The sequence below is a fragment of the Pantherophis guttatus genome, chromosome 15 (assembly GCF_059756535.1).
Source record: "Pantherophis guttatus breed Tessera chromosome 15, ASM5975653v1, whole genome shotgun sequence".
NCBI classification, from domain to species: domain Eukaryota; kingdom Metazoa; phylum Chordata; class Lepidosauria; order Squamata; family Colubridae; genus Pantherophis; species Pantherophis guttatus.
In genome coordinates, this window is record NC_142077.1 from 2,304,776 (window position 1) to 2,328,442 (window position 23,667).

General features: G+C 43.8%; 2 protein-coding genes across 19 annotated transcripts in view; both read left to right on the plus strand.

Moving 5' to 3' along the window:
- CCDC27 (coiled-coil domain containing 27) overlaps window positions 1-6,034 on the plus strand; it is an 11,842-nt gene extending 5,808 nt beyond the window's left edge. For all 3 annotated transcript variants that reach the window (XM_087879268.1, XM_087879269.1, XM_087879267.1), the window contains 6 exons: window positions 1,268-1,454; window positions 1,866-1,996; window positions 2,764-2,841; window positions 3,951-4,163; window positions 5,572-5,676; window positions 5,790-6,034. In XM_087879268.1, coding sequence (XP_087735394.1) covers window positions 1,268-1,454; window positions 1,866-1,996; window positions 2,764-2,841; window positions 3,951-4,163; window positions 5,572-5,676; window positions 5,790-5,912 — 837 coding nt within the window. In that variant the 3' untranslated portion in view covers window positions 5,913-6,034. The remainder of the gene's footprint in view (window positions 1-1,267; window positions 1,455-1,865; window positions 1,997-2,763; window positions 2,842-3,950; window positions 4,164-5,571; window positions 5,677-5,789) is intronic.
- Window positions 6,035-7,112: 1,078 nt separating this feature from the next.
- Window positions 7,113-22,543, plus strand: LOC117660389 (uncharacterized). 16 transcript variants are annotated; one of them, XM_034408433.3, is made up of 14 exons: window positions 7,113-7,365; window positions 8,934-9,071; window positions 10,586-10,772; window positions 12,396-12,643; window positions 14,177-14,351; window positions 14,948-15,048; window positions 15,706-15,822; window positions 17,008-17,136; window positions 17,819-17,941; window positions 18,771-18,935; window positions 19,107-19,274; window positions 20,913-21,073; window positions 22,012-22,096; window positions 22,300-22,543. In XM_034408433.3, exons 1-13 carry the CDS (start codon window positions 7,290-7,292, stop codon window positions 22,075-22,077), a joined length of 1,854 nt encoding a protein of 617 aa, XP_034264324.2. In that variant the 5' UTR covers window positions 7,113-7,289; the 3' UTR covers window positions 22,078-22,096; window positions 22,300-22,543. The 16 variants fall into 16 exon arrangements, with proteins under 16 accessions (XP_034264324.2, XP_034264326.2, XP_087735383.1 ...); XM_034408435.3 differs by having other exon boundaries at window positions 22,360-22,543; XM_087879257.1 differs by having other exon boundaries at window positions 15,706-15,807.
- Window positions 22,544-23,667: the final 1,124 nt, after the last annotated feature.

Genomic DNA, 23,667 nt, shown 5'->3' on the forward strand with positions numbered 1-23,667 from the left:
TCTTCTCTTCTCTTCTCTTCTCTTCTCTTCTCTTCTACTCTACTCTACTCTACTCTACTCTACTCTACTCTACTCTACTCTACTCTACTCTACTCTACTCTACTCTCTTCTCCTCTCCTCTCCTCTCCTCTCCTCCTCTCTTCCCTTCTCTTCTCTTTTCTTCCCTTCCTTTCTCTTCCCTTCCCTTCTCTTCTCTATTTTCTATTTTATCCTATATTTTATCCAAATTTTAACGAATGGCCACTGAACAGACTGTTGTTAAGTCGAGGGCCGCAACGTAGAGAAAATCACAACTTGTCCATGGGAAGTCCTCGACTTAGGACCGCAGTGGAGCCCCAAACCTTTGTGGCTAAGTTGAGACGTGCGTTCAGTGAATTTTACTCCATTCAATGAACTTTCGGAGTGAATCAACAGCAGCTGTTAAGTCAGGAACACAGTCGTTAAGCAAAACTGGCTTTTCCCCATTGAGTTTGCCGGTTGGGGAAGGTCGCAAAAGGGGGTCACGTGACCCCAGGACACGGCGGGCGTCGTAAATACGAGTCCGTTGCCAAGCTTGGGGATTTTGATCGTGCGACCGCGGGGACGCTACGACGGTCGTAAAAGCGTGAAAAACCTAAGTCCTAAGTCGCTTTTTTCATTGCCATTTTGACTTTGGTCGCTCAATGAACTGTCGTAAGCCAAGGACTTCCTGCGGTGCCAAAAAACATGCCTTACAGATAGCTCTCGATTTTTGCTTAGCGACCGTTCGGAGTGACAAAGGCACTGAAAAAAGTGACTGAGGGCCGTTTTTCACACTTGCGACCGTCGCGGCCTCCCCACACAGTCATGTGACCAAACTTCCCCGTGCTTGGCAACGGACTCGTGTTTACGACCGTCGCCGCGTCCCGGGGTCACGCCATCCCCCTTTTGCGATCTTCCGACGAGCGAAATCAACGGGGGAATCCACGAGTTAACTTACCAACCTTAGCGATTCCCTTGAACGACCCTGGCAAGAAAGGTCGTAAAAGAGGGCAAAGCTCACTTAACGGCCGCCTCGCTTAGCAACACTAAGGCTTCGGGCTCGCTCGCGGCCGTAAGACAAGCCCTGCCCGCATTCGCAAGAGCGAATAAAGTTACCGCGTTGCCTTCCGCTGTCCTTGAAGCATCAGAAAGACAATGGGATTTCCCCCTTTCCCTTCCCACCCACCCCTGTCCGTAAATAACAACACAACCACAACACACTTTTCTTTTTCTCCCCTCACCCCCCACCCCCCCGACCGCCTCCCAGAGCCTGGTGGAAATAGAGGAGGAGATGCTCTCCAGCAGCGAATCCAAAGTGAAGGAAGGCGACTCGAGCGATCTGGAAGACTCGGATAACACCTTGATCCTCTACAAGCTGCTGGAGTTCCAGAAGGTGAACGAAATCCTCTACGAAGAGCTGCAGAAAGCGCGGAACGAGTACGAGCTGGCTACAGGTACCCCTGGGGTCCTCCAGAACCCAGAATGGAAAATAGAGTAGAGTAGAGTAGAGTAGAGTAGAGTAGAGTAGAGTAGAGTAGAGTAGAGTAGAGTAGAGTAGAGTAGAGTAGAGTAGAAATAGAAATAGAAATAGAAATAGAAATAGAAATAGAAATAATAGAAATAGAAATAGAAATAGAAATAGAAATAAATAGAATAGAATAGAATAGAAATGAAAAGAAATAGAATAGAATAGAATAGAATAGAATAGAATAGAATAGAATAGAATAGAATAGAATAGAAGAATTGGAATTGGAAATAGAATAGAATTAATAGAGTAAAGTAGAGTAGTAGAGTAGAATGGTAGAGTAATAGAGTAGAGTATAGAGTAGTAGAGTGCCCTGCTGCCCTCCCGCTTGTTTCTCCAGGCGCGATTTCATCCCTGCAACGAGAGTTGTCCTTCGGGGAATCCCAACTCCGGAAAGCTGAGGTGGAGAAAGAATCTTTGCAGAAGGAACTCCGGGAACGAGGCGAACAGCTGGAGGCCATGTCGAATAAGGTCGGTCAACGGGCTTAGGCAGCAGGACGGTCGAGAAAAATGGATTTTACAGGGTCGGCATTCGGACTCTGCTCTCAGCAAGGAAGGAAGGAAGGGAAGATGTGATGGATGGGGAGGGAGGGAGGAAGGGAGAGAGGAAGGAAGGAAGGAAGGAAGGAAGGAAGGAAGGAAGGAAGGAAGGAAGGAAGGGAAGATGTGATGGATGGGGAGGGAGGGAGGAAGGGAGAGAGGAAGGAAGGGAAGGAAGGAAGGAAGGAAGGAAGGAAGGAAGGAAGGGAAGATGTGATGGATGGGAAGTGAGGGAGGGAGGGAAGGAAGGAAGGAAAGAAAGTTGTGATGGATGGGAAGGAAGGAAGGAAAGATGTGATGGGAAGGAAGGAAGGAAGGAAGGAAAGATGTGATGGATAGGAAGGAAGGAAGGAAGGAAGGAAGGAAAAATGTGATGGATGGGAAAGATGGAAGGAAGGATGGAAAGATGTGATGGATGTGAAGGAAGGGAGGGAGGAAGGAAGGAAAGGAAGGAAGGAAGGAAGGAAAGAAAGATGTGATGGATGGGAAGGAAGGAAGGAAGGAAAAATGTGATGGATGGGCCAGCTGCAGCATTCTGCTAACTAATTTGGTTGGGGGGGGGCAAGAATCCCACGGATTCTCGTTTTTGTGCGTTCCTTTTTAAAAAAAACGATTGCTTGTTGGAATGATTGTTGAAGATTGCTTGTTGGAAATCCCCAGCGCGGGAGCTTTTCACCGCTTCCGCCTTCCCTTCTTAGTTTTCCAACTTGCGGGAGGAGAGGAAACACGAAGAAATGATGGGCACCATCGAGAGAGAGAATTGCAAACTCCGACAGGTAAGGGAACCTCCCCCCCTCTCCCCTCCCTTGGATCTCTTATCGGTGGATTTCTGCTCTGGGTTGGGTGTAAACCATTCGACAGAATGGGCTGGTCTGTCAATTCAATGGCTCAGGGGCTAAGACGCTGGGCTTGCCGATCGAAAGGTCGGCAGTTCGGACACACACACACACACACACACACACACACACACACACACACACCTGTGCGGATGAGACCCTCAAGGCCTTGTGGGATAATCCAGACAGGAATTGAAACTACCAGTTTTTTACTTTGCTATAAATCTACATTGGCTGAAGGTTGCAGATTTGAAAGTACAATTCTCAGCACCCCTTTACAGATTCTGTTCTGTTCGGTTCTATCCCTATCCCTATTCCCTTCTATTTCTATTTCATTCTATCCCTTATGCTACTCTAATCCTATTCCATTCCATTCTATTCTATTCTATTCTATTCTATTCTGTTCCTGTTCTATTCTATTCCTATTCCTATTCCTATTCCTATTCCCTTCTATTTCTATTCCCTTCCCTTCTATTCTATTCTATTCCTTTCTATTCTGTTCTATCCCTTATTCTACTCTAATCCTATTCCATTCCATTCCATTCTATTCTGCATCCTATCCTATCCTATCCTATCCTATCCTATCCTATCCTATCCTTTCCTTTCCTATCCTATCCTATTCCTATTCTATTCTATTCTATTCTATTCTATTCTATTCTATTCTATTCTATTCTATTCTATTCTATCCCTTATTCTACTCTACTCGTATTCTATTCCATTCCATTCCATTCTATTCTCCATCCTATCCTATCCTATCCTATCCTATCCTATTCCTATTCCTATTCCATTCCATTCCATTCCATTCTATTCTATTCTATTCTATTCTATTCTATTCTATTCTATTCTATTCTATTCTATCCCTTATTCTACTCTAATCGTATTCTATTCTATTCCATTCTATTCTGCATTCTATCCTTTCCTAGTCCTAGTCCTACTTGTCTTCCTATGTTCTCTTCCTATTTCTGTTCTAGGGGTGCCCTGAAAAACAAGTGTCTGGATTCTCTATAATTTTGCCCTTTCCCCCCCCCCTCCTCTTCCTTCCTGCCCAGGAGGTGACCAAGCTGGAAGTCCAGCTGGCAGACAGAGACCAGGCCATCCACACTTTGCAAACCAACGTCCAGCAGCTTCACTCCGAGTTACTGGTGAACCAGCATCGGGCCGGGAAGCAGCTGAGCAGCCAGGATGAACTCCAGAAGCAGCTGGAGATTTTGCAACGGGCGGAACAGCAGACCAGAGTCACCCTGGAGAGCGTCAGCGCCCGGGTAAGCTTGGGAACGCGGTCGTTAAATGAATCCGGCTTCCCTCATCGACTTCGCTTGGTCGGACGGTCGCGAAAGTGGAAACCGGGGACCCCGGGGGTGGGGGGGGATAGCGCAACCCTCATAAATAGGAACCAGTTTGCCGAGCGTCCAAATTTTGATCACGTGTCCACGGGGACGCTGCAACAGTCGTAAGTGTGCAGTAACTGCTTCCTAGGCATCACTTAACTATGAGCCAGCAGGGTGTTGCAGAAAAAACCCAGTCATTTTTTTTCAGTGCCGTTGTAACTTCAAACGGCCACTAAATGTTGCAAGCCGAGAACTACCCTGTTTCCCCCAAAATAAGACATTATCCCCTGATAATAAGCCCAATCGGGCTTTTGAGCGCATGGCAATAAGGCCAAGCGCTTATTTCAGGGTTCAAAAAAATATAAGACAGGGTCTGATTTTCGGCGAAACATGGTACCTGTACTGTATCCTTGTAATAAAAATAGCGTTAGCCTGGCATGACCTTGGGGCTCTAATGTGGTCTACCTCGCAGGGCAGCTGGGAACCAAACATCAAATCTTAGGAAGCCACTAGCAGCTGCCTCGTTCCTCCCATTCTACGTTCCTCCAGCTTTATCCTCTAAAAAAGATGTTGAGACTGGAAAGAGTGCAGAGAAGAGTAACCAAGAGGATTAGGGGACTAGAGGCTAAAATATATGAAGAACGGTTGCAGGAACTGGGTAGGGCTAGTATGATGAAAAGAAGGACTAGGGGAGACATGATATATATATAAAGTTTATTGTCATTGTACGTATATACACAGTATACCCATACAACGAAATTCACGTAACACCCAGAGAACAAGCCCAACACACATGATGATCCCCAAACACCCCCCACCCACCGAAAATTCCCCACCCCTAAACCACCCAAACATCCACACAACAGACCAAGTAATGCTGTCCAACAGCTCACTGATGGTGGGCCCTTTAGTTCATTGTTGAGTGCAACTATAGCTCTGGGATTAAAAACTATTCAGAAGACGTGTGGTCCGAGTTTGAATTGTTCTGTTAGCAGTCTTCCGATATCTCAGGGGCTGCCCCAAAGAAGAGGGAGTCAAGCTATTCTCCAAAGCCCCCAAGGGTAGGACAAGAAGCAACGGATGGAGACTAATCAAGGAGAGAAGCAACTTAGAATTTAGGAGAAATTTCCTGACTGTTAGAACAATTAATCCGTGGAACTACTTGCCTCCAGAAATTGTGGATGCTCCAACACTGGAAGTTTTTAAGAAGAGGTTGGATAACCATTTGACTGAAGTGGTGTAGGGTTTCCTGCCTAAGCAGGGGGTTGGACTAGAAGACCTCCAAGGTCCCTTCCAACTCATATTATTCTCTTCTCTTCTTTTCTTTCTCTTTCTTCGAAAGTTTGAAAGGTTCCGCAGCAAAATTATCCAAGCCGCTTACAGCACCCCCGGCACCAAGTCCCCGCAGGCAGAAATCGCAGACGAAGAGATTTTAGAGGCCTTGCAGGTAACCTGGAGTAGTTGGGATGGTGGAAAGGCAGAGTGGGGTGAGGAAGGGGGAGACCCCTGGCCTGGTGAGGCTGCCCCCTCCCCTTCCTGACGGACGGCACTGTCTTTCAGAAAATCATAACCGACCGTCTCGACTTCCACCAAATGCTGAAGCAGAAAGGCGTCAAGGTCCCGTCGCTCAGCTCCGAGCCTGCCCCACCGCCGACTCATAAGAAAAAAGCCGGAGGGAAATAATAAACCCCCCCTTTTTTTAACCCCCCCCCCAAAATAACATCTCTCGACTTTCTTATTCTGCTCCCGAGCTGTTCCTTTTCTTGTCTCCAATTAAACGATGGCACTCATGTTTTTTCCCCCCTTTTTTCTTGTGCATTAGTATGATTATTCATTGTAATTAGTATGATTACTAGTTGAAGTATTGGCACTGATTTATAAAGCCTTAATAAAGCCGCACCTGGAATACTGCATCCAGTTTTGGTCCCCCGTATTACAAGAAAGATGTTGAGACTTTGGAAAAAAGGGCGAAATAGAGCAACAAAGATGATTGAAGTAAAACATACGAAGAACGGCTGCAGGATTTGGGAATACCTTCTGCTTCTTCTTGTGCCGTATCCGTCATCGGATGTTGGCGATCATGTTGCGCGAGCCTATTTTTATCAACAGCTGCACAAAAAAAGTGCTTTTGAGTTTTGTCCAAGCTGGTTCCTTTGATTTTTGAAGCCATGATCTTCTTCTTCTGCCTGGACCTCCTCGTTCGCCTTCAATCTTTCCTTGGAGGATTTATTTATTTATTTATTATATTTCTATACCGCCTTTCTCCCGTAGGACTCAAGGCGGTGATTAAGTGAAGTATGCCGTATTTTTCTGGGTGTCGCATCACCTGTCCAAAATATTCTAACTTTGACAAGAAAGACTAAGGGGACATGATAGCAGTCTTCCAATATCTGCCACAGAAAAGAGGGAGGTCCAACTATACTCCAGAGCAAATTGGTAGTAGATAAGAGCGAACATAATTTAAGGCAGACTGGACTCTTGTGGTTGCAAAGATGACTCAAGACCGATGACGCCCTTGACTCCTCCCTCCCTCCCTCCTTCGGCCTCAGCCTAGTCATCTCCTACATCAACCTCACCAAATCAAATTTTTTTGGGTTTCGTTGACCGGTGGATATTTTGCCAAAGCAAGGAAGCTGCGCATATCTTCATCCTTGTTCCGCCCACATCTTCAAACTCTTCATTTCGGCCTCGCGCCGGGAAAACGCGGTTAAGGATTCAATTTCCATTGGGAATCTCTAGCCAGTCGTCGGACGCTTTTTCATCCAGGTCTCTTTGGCCATCCCATCTTCTGGGCTTTTTTTCTCCCCCCACGATGCCACTTTGGAAGAGGATGAAATCTCTTGGGGGGGGGGGTGTTGGCTAGAATCCAGAACTGGAATTTTCAGAAGGCTTTGAAATGAAACGGACTCTCCTGGTTCTTTGAATGCCGACTCCGTCCGGAGCCACGCGCGTTCCGACCGGACACAGATGGACGCGGTGCTGATGATGATTCGCTCGCGTACTTAGACCGAAGGATGAGAGGTTGGCGGGAAAAAGAGACTCCCCACCACCTCGATCAAAATGCAGAAGAGTTTCCTGCCTTCCCCTCTCCTCTTCATCATCCTCTCCACCCTGCAGGGTAAAAATCTGATTCACGGTGAGTTGCTTTGACGGACCTAAGAATTCGGAGCCCTCTCGTCTCCAATTTCCTGCGTTATATTTTCCCCCCCACACCCCCTCTTTTAAAGCACATCGGACTCTTTTAATTTCCCCCCTCAAATGGCTGGTTTAAAAATAATACAGGTGCCTTGAGTTACTTAGACAGTAATAAAGGCAGGATAAAACACTCAATCAATAAAATAAATGAGCATGAATTTCTAGTGATGTCGTTCTTTGACCCTAATTTGATGTGGGAAAATAGAATACAGAATAACACACATCATAAATGTATTTTATATTTTCTGTTCATGGGTTGCACCAGTAGAGGCTAAACCAGTTTCGCTGTATACATGATGTACAATGACAATAAAGGCTATTATTATTATTATTATTATTATTATTATTATTATTATTATTATCATCATCATCATCATTATCATTATCTATTTATTTATTTATTTATTTACTTTATTTACTTTATTCATTAAACATGAAACTCAGTCAACTGAACATTCAAAAATGCATCACAAATACCATTGACTGGTGCTAATGGTTGATAGGGGTTGATATTATTATTATTATTATTATTATTATTATTATTATTATTATATTATATTATTTACTTTATTCATTAAACATGAAACTCAGTCAACTGAACATTCAAAAATGCATCACAAATACCATTGACTGGTGCTAATGGTTGATAGGGGTTGATATTATTATTATTATTATTATTATTATTATTATTATTATTATTATTATTATTCACAGAATACTCAGTAAATGGGGCATAAGAGGCTAATGTGAATTGTTCAGGCAGGATCTCCGCCCCGAAGCTGAACATTAGTGTATCATTGATGGAGGACAGGTAGTCCTCGGCTTACGACTGCAATGGAGCCCAGAATGTATGTTGCTAAGCGAGACATAGGTTCAGCAAGTTTTGCTCCATTTTACTGCCTTCCTTGCCACGGCTGTTAAGCGAATCATTGCAGCTGTTAATTTAGGAACACAGTTGTTAAGAGAATGAGTGGTGTGGTGGCCTATGAGGTGGAGCTCTTGCCTCACAAGCGGGAGGCTGCGAGTTCATTCCTAGGTAGAGGAATGACAAATATTTATCTTTCTGGGCACAGTGAGAATATATCTACTGAACAAAACTCCGTACTGGCAACAGGAAGAGCATCCGGCCATTAAAACACTCTGCTAGCTCCATTCAGTTGCCCAGACTCCATCCCGCAAGGGATTATGGTGTCGTTAAATGATGATGATGAGTTAAGAAAATCTGGCTTCCCGGTCCGAAGGTCGCAAAATGGAAATCTCGCGACTCTGGGGACAGTGTCACTGTCGTAACTATGGGTCGCTTGCAAAATTCAAAAGCTTTTGAATTTGGATCACGTGACTGTGGGGTGGGTAGGTGCCCCAATGGTCGTAAGTGTGAAAAATAGCCTTAAGTCACTTTTTTCAGTGCCGTTGTAATTATGGTCACTAAATTAACTGTTGTAAATCGAGGACTACCTGTGTAGTAGTGGTTATCCCCCCCCCCTCTATTGTTTCTCTTCTCCTCCTTAGATCCATATAAACCCGAATGCGTCCGACGGAAGATGCCATGCCACCCAAAAGCGATTTGCCAACTGGACGAGCTTTCTTCGGAGTTTTATTGCCGTTGCTTGCCAGGTTACGATGGAGACGGGATCAGTCTTTGCCAAGGCAAGTCCCACTCAACGTCTTTCTTCCACCTGAGGTCCTTTTAGGTGACCTCAGCAGCTTCCAAGGGGTGGGGACTTCGACTCCCAGCATTCTCCTCAACGCCCGGTGGAATTCTGGGATACGGACGAAGCCCACCACCTCACGGTTGGGAATTAATTATGCTGGTGGGAGGATTCAGGGAATTCGTTCTGGGGTTGACCGAGAAAGAAGAAAAAAAAGAGAGAGAGAGAAAGAAAGGAAGGCAGGAAGGAAGGAAAGAAAAAGAAAGAAAGAAAGAAAGGAAGGAAGGAAGGAAAGAAGGAAAGAAAGAAAGAAAGAGAAGAAAGAAAGGAAGGAAGAAAGAAAGAAAGAAAGAAAGGAGAAGAGAAGGAAGGAAAGAGAAAGACAGAAAGAAAGAAAGAAAATATTAGCGTCTATTTATACTTTTACATTTTTTTTAAAGTGCTTGGGACTATATCTGGACTTGATGGAGAAAGAAAGAAAGAGAGAAAGAGAGAGAAAAAAAGAGAAAAAGAAAAAAAGAAAAAATTGGCATCTATTTGTACTTAAAAAATTTTTTTAAACTAGCGTGCTTGGGACTATTTTTGGGCTTGACGGAGAAAGGTAGAAAGAGAGAAAGAAAGAAAGTGAAAGAAAGAGTGAAAGGAAGATAAAGAAAGAGATATATAGAGAGAGCGAGAGAAAGAGAAAGAAAGAAAGAAAGAAGAAAGAAAGAAAGAAGAAAGAAAGAAAGAAAAGAAAGAAAGAAAGAAAGAAAGAAAGAAAGAAAGAAAGAAAGAAAGAAAAAGATTGGCATTTATTTGTACTTTTAAAAATTTTTTAAACTAGCCTGCTTGGGACTATTTCTGGGCTTGACGGAGAAAGGTAGAAAGAAAGAGAGAGAGAGAGAGAGAAAGAAAGAAAGACTGAAAGAAGGATAAAGAAAGATAGAGAGAGAGAAAGAAAGAAGGAAAGAAAGAAAGAAAGGAAGAAAAAAGAAAAAGAAAGAAAGAAAGAGAAAGGAAGGAAGAAAGAAAGAAAGAAAGAAAAAGAAAGAAAGAAAGAAAAAGATTGATAGGCATTTATTTGTACTTTAAAAAAAATTTTTAAACTGGCCTGCTTGGGACTATTTCTGGGCTTGATGGAGAAAGAAGAAGAAAAAAAATTGGCATCTATTTGTACTCTTTTAAACCTTTTAAAATAACCTGCTTGAGACTGGAGGAAGCAAAGGACATTGTTTTTGTCTAGGATGGTATAAGGTCTCCCATCTTGGGCAGTGGGTTCGACTGGAAGACCTCCGAGGACCCTTCCAGCACAAGGATTCTATGTTTCTATTGTCCCCCTTGAGAACAACTCCTGGATTATTGAATATTTTATTTGGCCAAGTGGGATTATTAGTAGTGTCCCTTTCCACATGGCAAGGTAAAGAAAAGGGACGAACAAGTATCCAGCGTGCTGAAAACGTTCAGAATTTGGTTTGCTTGCTTGCTTCTTCTTCTTAAAGAATTCCAAAATTTCCCTTTGCTTGTTTGCAGCCCCTGCCTTCCACATCACCGTTTCCGACGCTTCCGTTTGTGACGAGATGGGCGAGCAGGTGTGTCTCCTCCACGTGAAAGAGCCACGCGTCACTTTCCACGTCTCCGTCTCGGCTTCCGCCAACCGACGTTCGCCCAGCGTGATCTGGTACAAGTTTTACACGGGACAGAGCCCGCAGTTCCACAGGTAAGGTTGCTGGGCGAGGCCGCGAAGAACAGGTTTCTTAACCCGCCCGGCCCGTTCGAGATGGTAAAGAGATGATGGGTATATATTGGGCATTTCCTAGGAAATTCTCAAGGCACAGATAGTCCGCAGATTAGAGATTAACAAATTGGATAGGTGTTATGTCCCCGTCGCACGCACACACACAAACAGACAGCCAGGAGTTAACAAATCAAACAGTCAGGAATTCCTTTAAGATAACAGCCTTGGCAGCGACCCATGAACTGCCTGCCAAGAGATTTTACTCACTAAGGGAGGTTTTTTCTCCTCAGTCCGGTAACCAAATTAATTCCACAAAGCAAAGAATTGTCAAAGTCCAGTCCGAAGAAATCCAAAAAGAGATTCTAACAGGGTTCTAGAAACACGATATGACTTCCGAGCTTTTCAATTTGTCCGTCACAATGCCTAAATAGCCGACACAACCCCCTTTTATCCCTTGTGGGGTGTGGTCCAGTGACTCAGCTCAATCTCTGGCCTCTTTCTCTGCCGCGCGCGCTTATCCTTCCGACGCTGTCTGGGATCCAGCCAAAACTCATCCCCCTCGCTCTCTATCTGCGGCTGCTCCGAAGTGCCTTGCTCCTGGCATATCTCTTCTTGGCCTTCGGAGGAAACCTGAGGCATTGCCAGAGAGGAGGGTCCTGGAGAGGGAGGCCTTGCCAAATCCTCTCCTTCACCTTCTGAGTCCTCTCCCTCTGTTAGGACAGGCTCGGGGGGTCGGAGTCACAACAATAGGGTAAAAGTAAATGAGAGAAAAGACAAAAAAAAAAAGGAATAGAGACGTAGATGACCTCTGAGTAAATGAAAAAGGGGGAAAGAGGGGGAAAACGAAAAAGGTGTCATCATATAAATGTACGTTAATGATGATATATGCGTAACCAGTAAAATAGAAAAGAAATTGAAAGGAAAATGTATGTAAATAGAGAATCGGGGTTGTTCGGATACCATCTTGAAAATATATTGAATTGAAAAGAAACACAACAACGGAGTGGGAATGGAGAGAGGAGTAGAGGGACAGATTGGAAGAAGAGGGGAGAAGAGAGGAAAGGAGAGAATAGAATAGAATAATCCCTTGCGGGGTGGAGTCTCGGCAACTGAATGGAGCTGAGTATTTCCTGGCCGGATGCCTTTCCTGTTGCCAATGCGGAGTTTTGTTCAGCAGATCTATTTCTCATTGTGTCCGGAGAGAGAGAAATAACTGCCTCTACCTAGGATCGAACTCACAAGCCTCCTGATTGTGAGGCGAGAGCTCCACCTCTAGGCCACCGCACCCACTCTCAGCCCCCCCAGGATCATACGAACAAAATTGAGATGCTTGGCAAGTGGTCCGTATTTATGACGGTCGCTGTCCCTGATCCCCTTCTGTCAGGCGAAATCAACGGGGAACGAGATTCGCTTAACAATCACGTGACTGGCTTAACAATGGCAGGAATCCACTTAACAACCATCGGAAGGAAGGTCGTAAAACGGGGGCAAAACTGACTTTAACCAATGCCTCACTTAGCGACGTGAATTTTGGCCTCGATTCTGGTCGTTAAGTTAAGGGCAATCTGTAACTTTCTTTTTACAGACCGTCTTTCTTCCTTGCAGCTACCGACAGCGGTTGGGATCGGTGGGAGACAGGACTCTGAGGAGAAGGGTGGGCAACCGCAGCCGTATCCTGACCCTCCTATCGATACAGGATGACGATTTTTACCCCAATCTTTTCTGGGCAGAAGTGAGGCTCCATGCCCTGATCCCAAAAACTCTGGGAGTTGAAGCTTACGATTTAAGCCGCTTTCAACTGTTAAACCCTTCGGGACTGAGATTCTATTTCGCCCTGGAAGGAACATCGATCGGTAAGATGGAGTGAGTGGTGAGAAAAACACAGTCTTGCGGTTAGACAGGGAAAAATAAATGCACGGGTATTTCTCCTTCGTTCTAAGTTGCTTCTCTCCTTGATTCGTTTCCACCCATTGCTTCTTGTCCTGCCTTCTTTGGTGCTTTGGAGAATCGCTTGACTCCCTCTTCTTTGGGGGCAGCCCCTGAGATATTGGAACGATGCTATCATCTCCCCTCTGGTCCTTCTTTTCATTAAACTAGACATAGCCAGTTCTTCGTATGTTTTATCCTCCAGTGAATCCTCTTTGTGGCTCTTATCTGCACTCTTTCCGGAGTCTCAACATCTTTTTTTACATCATGGCGACCAAAGCTGAATTCAATATTCCAAGTGTGGCCTTACCAAGGCCTTGTAAAGTGGTCTCAACACTTCACGCGATCTTGATTCTATCCCTCTGTGAATGCATTTTAGGATTGCATTGGCCTTTTGGGCCTCAGCAGCATACAGCTGGCTCAAATAGGATTGTCCAGTAGAACTCCAAGATCCCTCTCACAGTTACTACTATTGAGCCAGGTGCCAGCTATACTAGGATAGGATAGGATAGGATAGGATAGGATAGGATAGGATAGGATAGGATAGGATAGGATAGGATAGGATAGGATAGGATAGGATAGGATAGGATAGGATGATAAGATAGAGAATGGAATGGGATGGAATGGAATGGAATGGAATAGAATAGAATAGAATAGAATAGAATAGAATAGAATAGAATAGAATAGAATAGAATAGAATAGAATATAGGATAGGATAGGATAGGATAGGATAGGATAGGATAGGATAGGATAGGATAGGATAGGATAGGATAGGATAGGATAGGATGATAAGATAGAGAATGGAATGGAATGGAATGGAATAGAATAGAATAGAATAGAATAGAATAGAAGATAGGATAGGATAGGATAGGATAGGATAGGATAGGATAGGATAGGATAAGAGAATGGAATGGAATGGAATGGAATGGAATAGAATGGAATGGAATAGAATAGAATAGAATAGAATAGAATAGAATAGAATAGAATAGAATAGAATAGAATAGAATAGGATAGAATAGAATAGAATAGGATAGAATAGGATAGAATATAGGATAGGATAGGATAGGATAGGATAGGATAGGATAGGATAGGATAGGATAGGATAGGATAGGATGATAAGATAGAGAATGGAATGGAATGGAATGGAATGGAATGGAATAGAATAGAATAGAATAGAATAGAATAGAATAGAATAGAATATAGGATAGGATAGGATAGGATAGATATTGGAATAGAATAGAATAATAATAAAATAAGAGTAGAATAGAAATAGAAGAATAGAATGGAATATAGAATATAGAATAGGATAATATATATAAGATTTCCTTCTTTCCTTTCTCGTCTTACCAGAGTCATTTCCAAAAGGGGATTAGCCCCTTCCTTTTCCCTGACATGTTTCTGATGGATGCATCTCCTCTTCCCTCATCCCTCTCCCATTCTTCTTTTTGTTTTGGGAAAAGAAGTTGGACCCTTTCTGGAAGGAGATACAGCGGTCCTCCGGTTACCCGAGTACCTTCACCTTTCACCTTCCAGCTTCGTTCAGTGGATCAAGGAACCGCGTCCGCTGACCTTGCTGGACGACCAAGCCGTGATCATCGCCGACGAGGTGGAAAAGATGGTGATCAGCGGTTTAACGTAGGCTGGATTGCTTTCTGTCCGCTTGTAAAATAAGAACCGCGTTACGTTCTGACCCAGCCTTAGCAGAAGCAAAAAACAGACTCCTGGTCGTGAAAAACCCCTCTTTATTTACCTGTTGTGAATTAATGGCATTCACCCACCGAAAAGTCCAGGCAAGAGTTCTTCAAGGAGTTAATTGCAGTAACAGACCTTATCAGTTCCTTGCCATAATTGCCAGGCCGTGAGCTGCAAATTAAAATCTGGCAAGCAGTCTCTGTGGCACGAAACACCATGAGCAAAATCTTCAGAAATACGAACGGTTGTCTCCTACGACAACTACTCCCCTTTCCTTCTATTTGTTCCCCAGCCAGGGAGGGGCCATTCAGCGTCCACTTAACAACCATGGCAAGGAAGGTCGTAAAACGGGGGCAAAACTCACTTTAACCAATGTCTCACTTAGCGACGTGAATTTTGGCCTCAATTCTGGTCGTTAAGTTAAGGGCAACCTGTAACTTTCTTTTTACAGATGTGTCTCTCTCTCTCTTTTTTTTTTTTCCTTTCAGAATTGGCCAATATTTACTGTGGTTTTTTTTTTTCCTCTTTCCATCTCGCAGGGAGTCCAGTTTTGGTTACGTCCGAGCCCTGGTTTACAATTTCCATTCGGAGGTTCCTGGACGTGTTTTGGTAGCCGAGAGGCTCTTCTTAATAAAGAAAGGTAGTGGATTTTTCTCTGTCTCTTTTAATTCATGGACAGCATAGAGAAGAGGAGAGAAGAGAAGAGAAGAGAAGAGAAAAGAAGAAGACAAAATAGAATAGAATAGAATAGAATCTGAACAGAACAGAATGCAGAAAAGATGTAGAATAGAATAGAAAATAGAAAAGAAAAAAAATAGAATATAATAGAAAATATAATAGAAAATATAATAGAAGAGTAAATAGAATAGAATAGAATGTAGGTTAGGATAGAAAACAATGGAATGGAATGGAATGGAATGGAATGGAATGGAATGGAATGGAATGGAATGGAATAGAATAGAATAGAATAGAATAGAATAGAATAGAATAGAATAGAATAGAATAGAATAGAATAGAATAGAATAACAGATGGAAGGAATAGAATAGAATAACAGAGTTGGAAGGAATAGAATAGAATAGAATAGAATAGAATAGAATAGAATAGAATAGAATAGAATAGAATAGAATAGCAGAGTTGGAAGGGACCTTGGAGGTCTTCTAGTCCAACCCCCTGCTTAGGCAGGAAACCCTACACCAGACAAATGGTTATCCAATCTCTTCTTAAAAACTTCCAGTGTTAAATCTCGGTTTAATTTGAGCGTGCCGTTCTGATTTGACGCTCCCTTGAAACCCCCAGAACAGACAAGCCGCGTTGCTTCCATTTCAGACGTCACCAAAACCTGCGAGGGAAGCCGAGGAGAAAGGAGCTGCCGTTGCAACCCGGGATTCGAAGGCAGGGGTGTGCATTGTGTCGGTAACTTTTGAGCTTTGTCTCTTGGTGTAGCTGTGCGTTTGTGATGTGCGCCTGGGTCTGTGCGTTAGCATTTGCGAGAATGGTGAAATCTGCTCCGAGCGAGGGTCACCGAAGTAGGTTTTGTAACCGAAAAGGAGATTTAAAACGATAGGAAATTCATGACGGGGACGAGCTAAGTGGATCCCCCTAGCAAATAAAAATCAATCAATCGATTGTGGAATCTCCAGCAAAAGGGATCCCAGATTAGCAAACTCTCAGATCGAAAGCAGCAGGATGATCGACAAGGAGGGACAGATGCTTAATTCATGTCGTATGGCTGTAGTATTATTATTTATCCTTCTTATTATCTTTCTTAAAAAGGTTAAAATCAACTGGTCCAGTGGCCATGATTTAAACCTTTTTAAGACACTTTTGCCCTGGATGATTGAATCTTCATTGACACATCCTTCTTCTCTTCTTTCCAAGATGATAATATATTCAAAATATTATCAATGTTCAATATCAATATCAAAAATTCAAATTCAGTTCTTTATCCTCGATTTTCGATAACAATTCAGCCCTTTTTTAAATAAATAGTTTAATTTTTCTTCTCTTTGTCTCTCTCTCTCCTTCCTTCCTTCCTTCTTCCCTCCCATTCCATCTTCCCCTTTCTTTCCCTTCCCTTCCCTTTTCTCTCTTCCTTCCTGCCTTCCTTGTCCTTTCTCCTTCACTTCTCCTCCTCCTTCTCTCCCATTCCTTTTCCCTTTCTTCTTTCTTCCTTTTCTCTTTCTTCCTTCCTCCTCCTTTTCCACCACTCCTCCATTCCTCCTTCTCTCCTCCTTCTCCTCTTTCACTATTCCTCTACCTCATCCTCTTCTTCCTCTCCTTTTCCTCCTCCTCTTCTCCTCCTCCTCTTCTTCTCCTTCTCTTCTTCCTCCTCCTTCTCCTCTTCTCCTCCTCCTCCTCTTCTTCTCCTTCTCTTCCTCCTCTTCCTCCTCCTCTCTTCCTCTTCCTCCTCCTCTTCTCCTCCTCCTCCTCCTCCTCTCCTCCTCCTCCTCGTCTTCTTCTTCTCCTCCTCCTCCTCTCCTTCTCCTCCTCCTCCTCTTCTCCTCCTCTCCATCTCCTCCTCCTCCTTTTCCTCCTCCTCCCCCTCTTCTTTTCCACCTCCCCCCCCCCTCCTCCTCCTCCCTTTTTCCCCTCCCAAAGACATCAATGAGTGTGAGAGGAAAACAGCCCTGAGCTGCCTGTCCGAGGCCACGTGCACCAACACCTACGGGTCGTATTTCTGCCGCTGCCCCCGGGGCTTAGAAGGAGACGGCTTAGTCCGCTGCGTAGGTAGGGAGACGTTTTCTCACTTGCCCGGTGAGGTTTTAGTGAGTTTGTGTAAGTCTTAGGACCACTACCTGTATGAGATTGTGGGTTCCAATTTTGACATTTTTGGACAACAGATTCTTCTTCTTTGGCCCGCTTCAGTGTTTCTGTTATATTTTCTTTTCTTTTTTTTTTAATAATTTCTTTTATTTTAATTTAATTCAAACATCATCTTCCATTAAACAGTGTAAACATATATTTTCTGCAAATATTTTATACCATAACGATTACAATTTACAACCATATTTATCATTTTATCTATTCTATACTTAATACTAATACCAATATATACCTTACCTAATACTAATAACAATCCTCTTCTTAACTCGTTTAACTTCGTCGAAACATTTTCTCTATTTCACTCTTCCGCTTTTCCCCCCCCACTTTTCATATCTATCCTCTAACCATGGATAAAATAATTCCCCTACGTTATAATAATCAGGTTGTTCCTTCTCTTCGAGTTCGAGCGTTGACCTATTCATTTCCGCGCATTCTAATATTTTCCTAATCGCATCCTCGTCCGTAGGGATCTCTTCGTTTTTTCCGATTTTCTGCAAATACAATCCTAGCTGCAGTCATTACACGAATGATCAAGTATATATTAAGTTATATTTTATTTCTGATTTTTTTTTTTTCTCTTTCTCAGATGTCGACGAATGTACGAGAGGCACCCACAAGTGCAACCAAAACGCGTTGTGTTTGAATACTCTGGGCTCTTACGTTTGTGCCTGCCAGAGCGGCTTCATCGGCGACGGCTCGCGCTGTACAGGTAAACCCCTCTCCCCAAGTGTAAATTTCTATAGGGTGGGGGAAATTTGCACTGGAAGAGAGCCAAAAAGTCTGAGCATGTTCAGTTAGTCTTCAAGTTAACGACAGCTCATGGAGAGGCCATTCAAAGTTATGACGGCAAGTGACTTACGATTGTTTTTCAGACTTACAATCATTGCAGCATTCCCATGGTCTTGTGATCAAAAATGCAGATGCTTGGCAACTGGCATGTACTTATGACGGTTGCAGTGCCCTGGGGTCACACCATCCCCTTTTGCGACCTCCAAACTCCACGAGAAAGCCGGATTTACTTAACAACTGCGTGGCTCGCTGATCAGCTGCAGGGATTCGCTTAACAACCATGGCAAAAAAAAGGCCGTAAAACGGGGGGCAAAGCTCGCTTCACAAATGCCTCACTCAGCAACCAAAATTCGGGGCTCTCTTATAGTCGTAAGGTCAAGGATTATTGGTACAAAGTAGGGCCACGAAGGGAGCCCCGGATTTGTGAGAAATTTGTTGTACGGCTTTTCCTCGCCGCGCTTGTTTAAGCGAATCCCTGCCGTTAAATTCGTCACACGGTTGTTAAGTGAAACCAGCATCCCCATTGACTTTGATCGTCGCAAGGTCGCGAAAGGGGGGGCCGGGACACTGCGGCCGTCGTAAATGTGAACCCGTTTCCAAGCCGTCCGGATGTAAATCACGGGACCGTGCTTGAAACGGTCGTAAAGGGTGAAAAATGGCCTTAAACTCACTTTTTTTCCAGTGCCGCCGTAACTTGGAACGGTCGCTAAGCGAAGTTGAACGCTATCTTTCCCCCTCTCCCGGCCTAGCCAAGAGCACCTGGTCGCCGTGGTCGCCGTGGTCCCCCTGCTCCGTCACTTGCGGCATCCAAAACCAGATGCGCATCCGTGAATGCACCCACGAGGAGAGCGGTATGCGCTGCCTGGGCCCTTCAGCTGACCTCAAGGGGTGCCCCAACCTGCGGCCTTGTCCCAGTAAGTCCATTTTCTTCGCCGTCCGAATAAAAATAATAATAACAGAAATGTTGGGTTCCATTGTGGTCGTAAATCGAGGACTACCTGCCTGTTCTGTTTTAATTGGTCTCTGACCAGCCCCCCCCCCCAATCAGTATTGCCTCTGCTTCTTTCTGTCTTCCCTCGTCTCAGCTAACGGCGGCTGGTCGGTGTGGTCCCCTTGGTCGGTGTGCCTGGAGACGTGTTCGGGGATCAAGAAACGGCTCCGGTTATGTGATAGTCCTCCCGCTTCCAGAGGAGGTCTCCCTTGCAAAGGGGAGAAGGAGCAACTCGGATTATGCCACTCGAGCCACTGTGCCGGTATTTAATGAGGACTAGCAACTCCGTGACTCACTGGTTCATCCTTTCAGAGATATTTCCTGAGTAGATTCCTCAGTTCCTTCAACAGGGAAGGAGCTTCTAATCATCATCTCCTTTTAATGACCCCGTCATCCCTTGCGGGGTGGAGTCTGAATGGAGCTGAGTGTTTAACTGGCCGGATGCCTTTCCTGTCGCCAGTGCGGAATTTTATTCAGCAGATAAATTGTGCCCAGAGAGAGAAATATTTGCCTCTACCTAGGATCGAACTCACAGCCTCCTGATTGTGAGGCCAGAGCTCCACCTCTAGGCCACCGCACCACTCAGGGAAGGAGCTTCTAATGACCTTTACAGCTCAAGAAACTTGGGAGGGTCCTTTCTGAGTTGCTTCCCACGCCCCTTTTCCTTCAGCTGCCACTTATCTGATTATTGTCTAGTCTGTGTCTCTTCCTCCTGAGGTCTTTCCCACAGACCATTACACTACCTGATGGAATTCCCTTTTCTTCGAGACACAACACCAGCTTATCAATCACTTTCTAACTAATTTGGAATCTCAGCTTTTTAAAAAAACCAAGAAACTAGGGAGGGTCCCTGCTGAGATGCTTCCCACGCCCCTTTTCCTTCTGGGGGCTCAGCTGCCTCTTATCTAACCATTGCCTAGTCTGCATCTCTTCCTCCTGTCTCCCAAGGTCCTTCCCACAGACCATGACAATATTTCTGCCCCCTCCTCTTTACAGCCCAAGAAACTAGGGAGGATCCCTGCTGAGGTGCTTCCCACACCCCTTTTCCTTCTGGGGGCTCAGCTGCCTCTTATCTAACCATTGCCTACTGCATCCCTTCCTTCTCACAGACCATGAGAATATTTCTTCCTCCTCCTCTTTACAGCCCAAGAAACTAGGGAGGGTCCCTGCTGAGATGCTTCCCATGCCCCTTTTCCTTCTGGGGGCTCAGCTGCCTCTTATCTAACCATTGCCTAGTCTGCATCTCTTCCTCCTGTCTCCCAAGGTCCTTCCCACAGACCATGACAATATTTCTGCCCCCTCCTCTTTACAGCCCCAGAAACTAGGGAGGATCCCTGCTGAGGTGCTTCCCACACCCCTTTTCCTTCTGGGGGCTCAGCTGCCTCTTATCTAACCATTGCCTACTGCATCCCTTCCTTCTCACAGACCATGAGAATATTTCTTCCTCCTCCTCTTTACAGCCCAAGAAACTAGGGAGGGTCCCTGCTGAGGTGCTTCCCACACCCCTTTTCCTTCTGGGGGCTCAGCTGCCTCTTATCTAACCATTGCCTACTGCATCCCTTCCTTCTCACAGACCATGAGAATATTTCTTCCTCCTCCTCTTTACAGCCCAAGAAACTAGGGAGGGTCCCTTTTGAGGTGCTTCACATGCCCCTTTTCCTTTTGAAGGCTCGGTGGCCTCTTATCAGACCGATATCTAGTCTGCGGCTCCTCCTTCCATCTCATGAGGTCTTTCCCACAGACCATCACAGTTAACGACCCCCTCTCCTTTTTCGGAGCCAGACCTCAAAGCCGTACCACTCCCCCAAAAGATGGTTTCGGAGGTGGGAAAGATGCTCTCCCCCCCCCCTTTCCAAGTCACGTCTCGGGAGATTAAACTATGGTTTGTTCTTTGCGTTAGTGGATGGAGCGTGGTCTCTGTGGGCCTCGTGGACGCCCTGCCCCGTCTCCTGTGGATTAGGAGTCGTCCGGCGGTCACGGCGGTGCAACAGCCCTTCCCCGGAACACGGAGGAAAGAACTGTAGCGGTCACGGATACGAAGAAGGCACCTGTGGCTTTCCGGTGAGGGACCCCCTATAAGTACCACTAAGACCCCCTCCCCCCCCCCCGGTTCTTGATCCAAACAAACCGAGAAGGAAAACTCCATTTGATCTTCTTTCTCTGAGTGTGGAAACTGAGCCAAATCAGATTTATTGTCAACTGAACATTTAAATATGCATCACAAATATCATTGACTGGTGCTGATGGTTGATACGGGTTGCTGCCAGCCAACCAAGTACCTTCTTTAAAATTTTTATTGTTGTTATTGTATTGTATTGTATTGTATTTGTATAAATATGCATTTATACAAAAGGGATTATATTATGTTATATTATATTATATTATATTATATTATATTATATTATATCATCATATCATATTATATCATATTATATTATATTATTATATTATTATATTATATTATATTTTGCATTCTATTCTATTCTAGTTTACTATATTCTATTCTATTTATTCCATTCCATTCCATTCCATTCCATTCTATTCTATTCTTATATTATATTTATTATATTATATCATATCATATCATATCATATATTATCATATATATTATATTATCATATATTATCATATATTATCATATATTATATTATATTATATTATATTATATTATATTATATTATTATATTATTACATTTTGCATTCTATTCTATTCTAGTTTACTATATTCTATTCTATTCTACTCTATTCCATTCTATTCTATTCTATATTATTCTATTCTAGTTTACTATATTCTATTCTATTCTATTCTATTCCATTCCATTCCATTCCATTCCATTCCATTCCATTCCATTCTATATTATTCTATTCTAGTTTACTATATTCTATTCTATTCTACTCTAGTTTACTCTATTCTATTCTATTCTATTCTATTCTATTCTATTCTATTCTATTCTATTCTATTCTATTCTATTCTATTCTTATTATATTTTTGCTTGCAGGAGGCACTCTGCAGATTCCTAGCCGAGCCTTCTGAATCCATTGTACCTGGGAAACTGATTCAGTAAAAATAATCAAACCCCAAAAGTGAGTATTTGCTGATCCATCCAGAAAACCCAAATAATGTCTGAAGCCTTGTAGGAATCCTCCCCCCCCCCCCCGGTCTTGGAGATCCACCTGGAAAGATTCTCAAGGCATCGAAATAAAAGGATAGGTTTGCAAAGAGACCCGAGTCTAAAGAATCGCTTTGGAAGACGCTTCTTTTAAATTTGTCTTTATTTCATTAATAGTCGGAGGGGTCATTGGGCGAAGTATCATGAATAGTTGATGGAATTTTTGCCAAAGTTCAGATTCCGGCGCTTTGGAACTACGAGAGGTTTTCCAGAAGCATGGGATCTGTAGTTATCGTGGCAACCATCGGAGACTGAGAAAAGGATGGTGGAAAGTCTTCGGGTACCACTCCCCACCCAACTATGAGCAGCAAAAGGTTAAAAAATTGATGAAGACTGTGATTAAAATATGATGGCCATTGGACCAACGTCTCCTTCCTTTTTGGTGAGTGACTGTTGTTGTTTTTTTAATTTTTACCTGCATTGTTTTTCGAGTTTGAACCTTTCCCAAGGGAGATGTCGTTAAATTCTCCTTCCGCTCCTGCATGTAGAAAGCTAGCACCTCAGGATGTACTTGTCACCTTGATATATTTTATTTTTTTTTAAAAAAAAATTGTCTGGATGAAATGATTGCTCAGAACACTCCTAGGCCTGGTGAGTTTAAAAGTTAAAAATAAAATGAAATGTTTTCTAACAGATTTGTTTCTGGATCAGCTTCCCTCCATTCGGGTTCTCTGGACTGTTTTGACTACATCTACCATCGTTCAGTAGTCTCCAGGAGCCATTCTGGCAGGGAATGATGGGCTGTGGTTAAAAAACGGTGTTTCTCAACTTTAGCTGCTTTAAGATGCATGGAGGTCAACTGGTTAGGGAATTCTGGGAGTTGAAGTCCAGACATGCTGGCTGGGGAATTCTGGCAGTTGAAGTCCAGACATGCTGGCTGAGGAATCCTGGGAGTTGAAGTCCAGAAATACTGGCTGGGGAATTCTGGGAGTTGAAGCCCAAACATAATGGCTGAGGAATTCTGGGAGTCGAAGTCCACCTGTTTTAAAAGTTGCTAAGGCAGAGAAATACTGCTTTAAAACACTTGGAACGATTAACGTTAGTGTTAAATATTTTGGCTACAGCACAGTCAGAAATATTTGCTCAGGAATGTGGGAAAAAAAGATGCATTTATACAAAAGGGATTTTTTCCCTCCCTCCCTGTAGAGGGAAGACAACATTCGAAATACATTTATTGTATTACCAAAAGGGAAAAAAAAAAACCTTACAAAAATAAGAATTTCTTTTTTTTTTGTTCCTCAAAAAGATCATTACAGCAAAGCAAACATGTTTGACCATTCGGGGGAAAAACCAAAACTAAGCTGAAGTCCATTTCTGTCTGATTCTTGGGGTCCCAGTCCGATCCCCTAAACTGAAGCCAGCATTATTGTCTGAATCAGGGATGGCATTCGCTTACCTTCGCTACCGGTTCGCAAATGCGAGCACACGCGCCATCTCCGCACATGCGCAGGGCCTTGAGCGCATGCGCAGAGCGTCAAAAAACGT

Coding starts and splice junctions, on each gene's coding strand:
- LOC117660389 (XM_034408432.3), top strand. CDS start 7,290: ATGCAGAAGAGTTTCCTGCCTTCCCCTCTCCTCTTCATCATCCTCTCC. Junction 14,352..14,947: donor ATGGTGATCAGCGGTTTAAC/GTAGGCTGGATT, acceptor TCCATCTCGCAG/GGAGTCCAGTTTTGGTTACG. Junction 15,049..15,705: donor GCTCTTCTTAATAAAGAAAG/GTAGTGGATTTT, acceptor TGAAACCCCCAG/AACAGACAAGCCGCGTTGCT.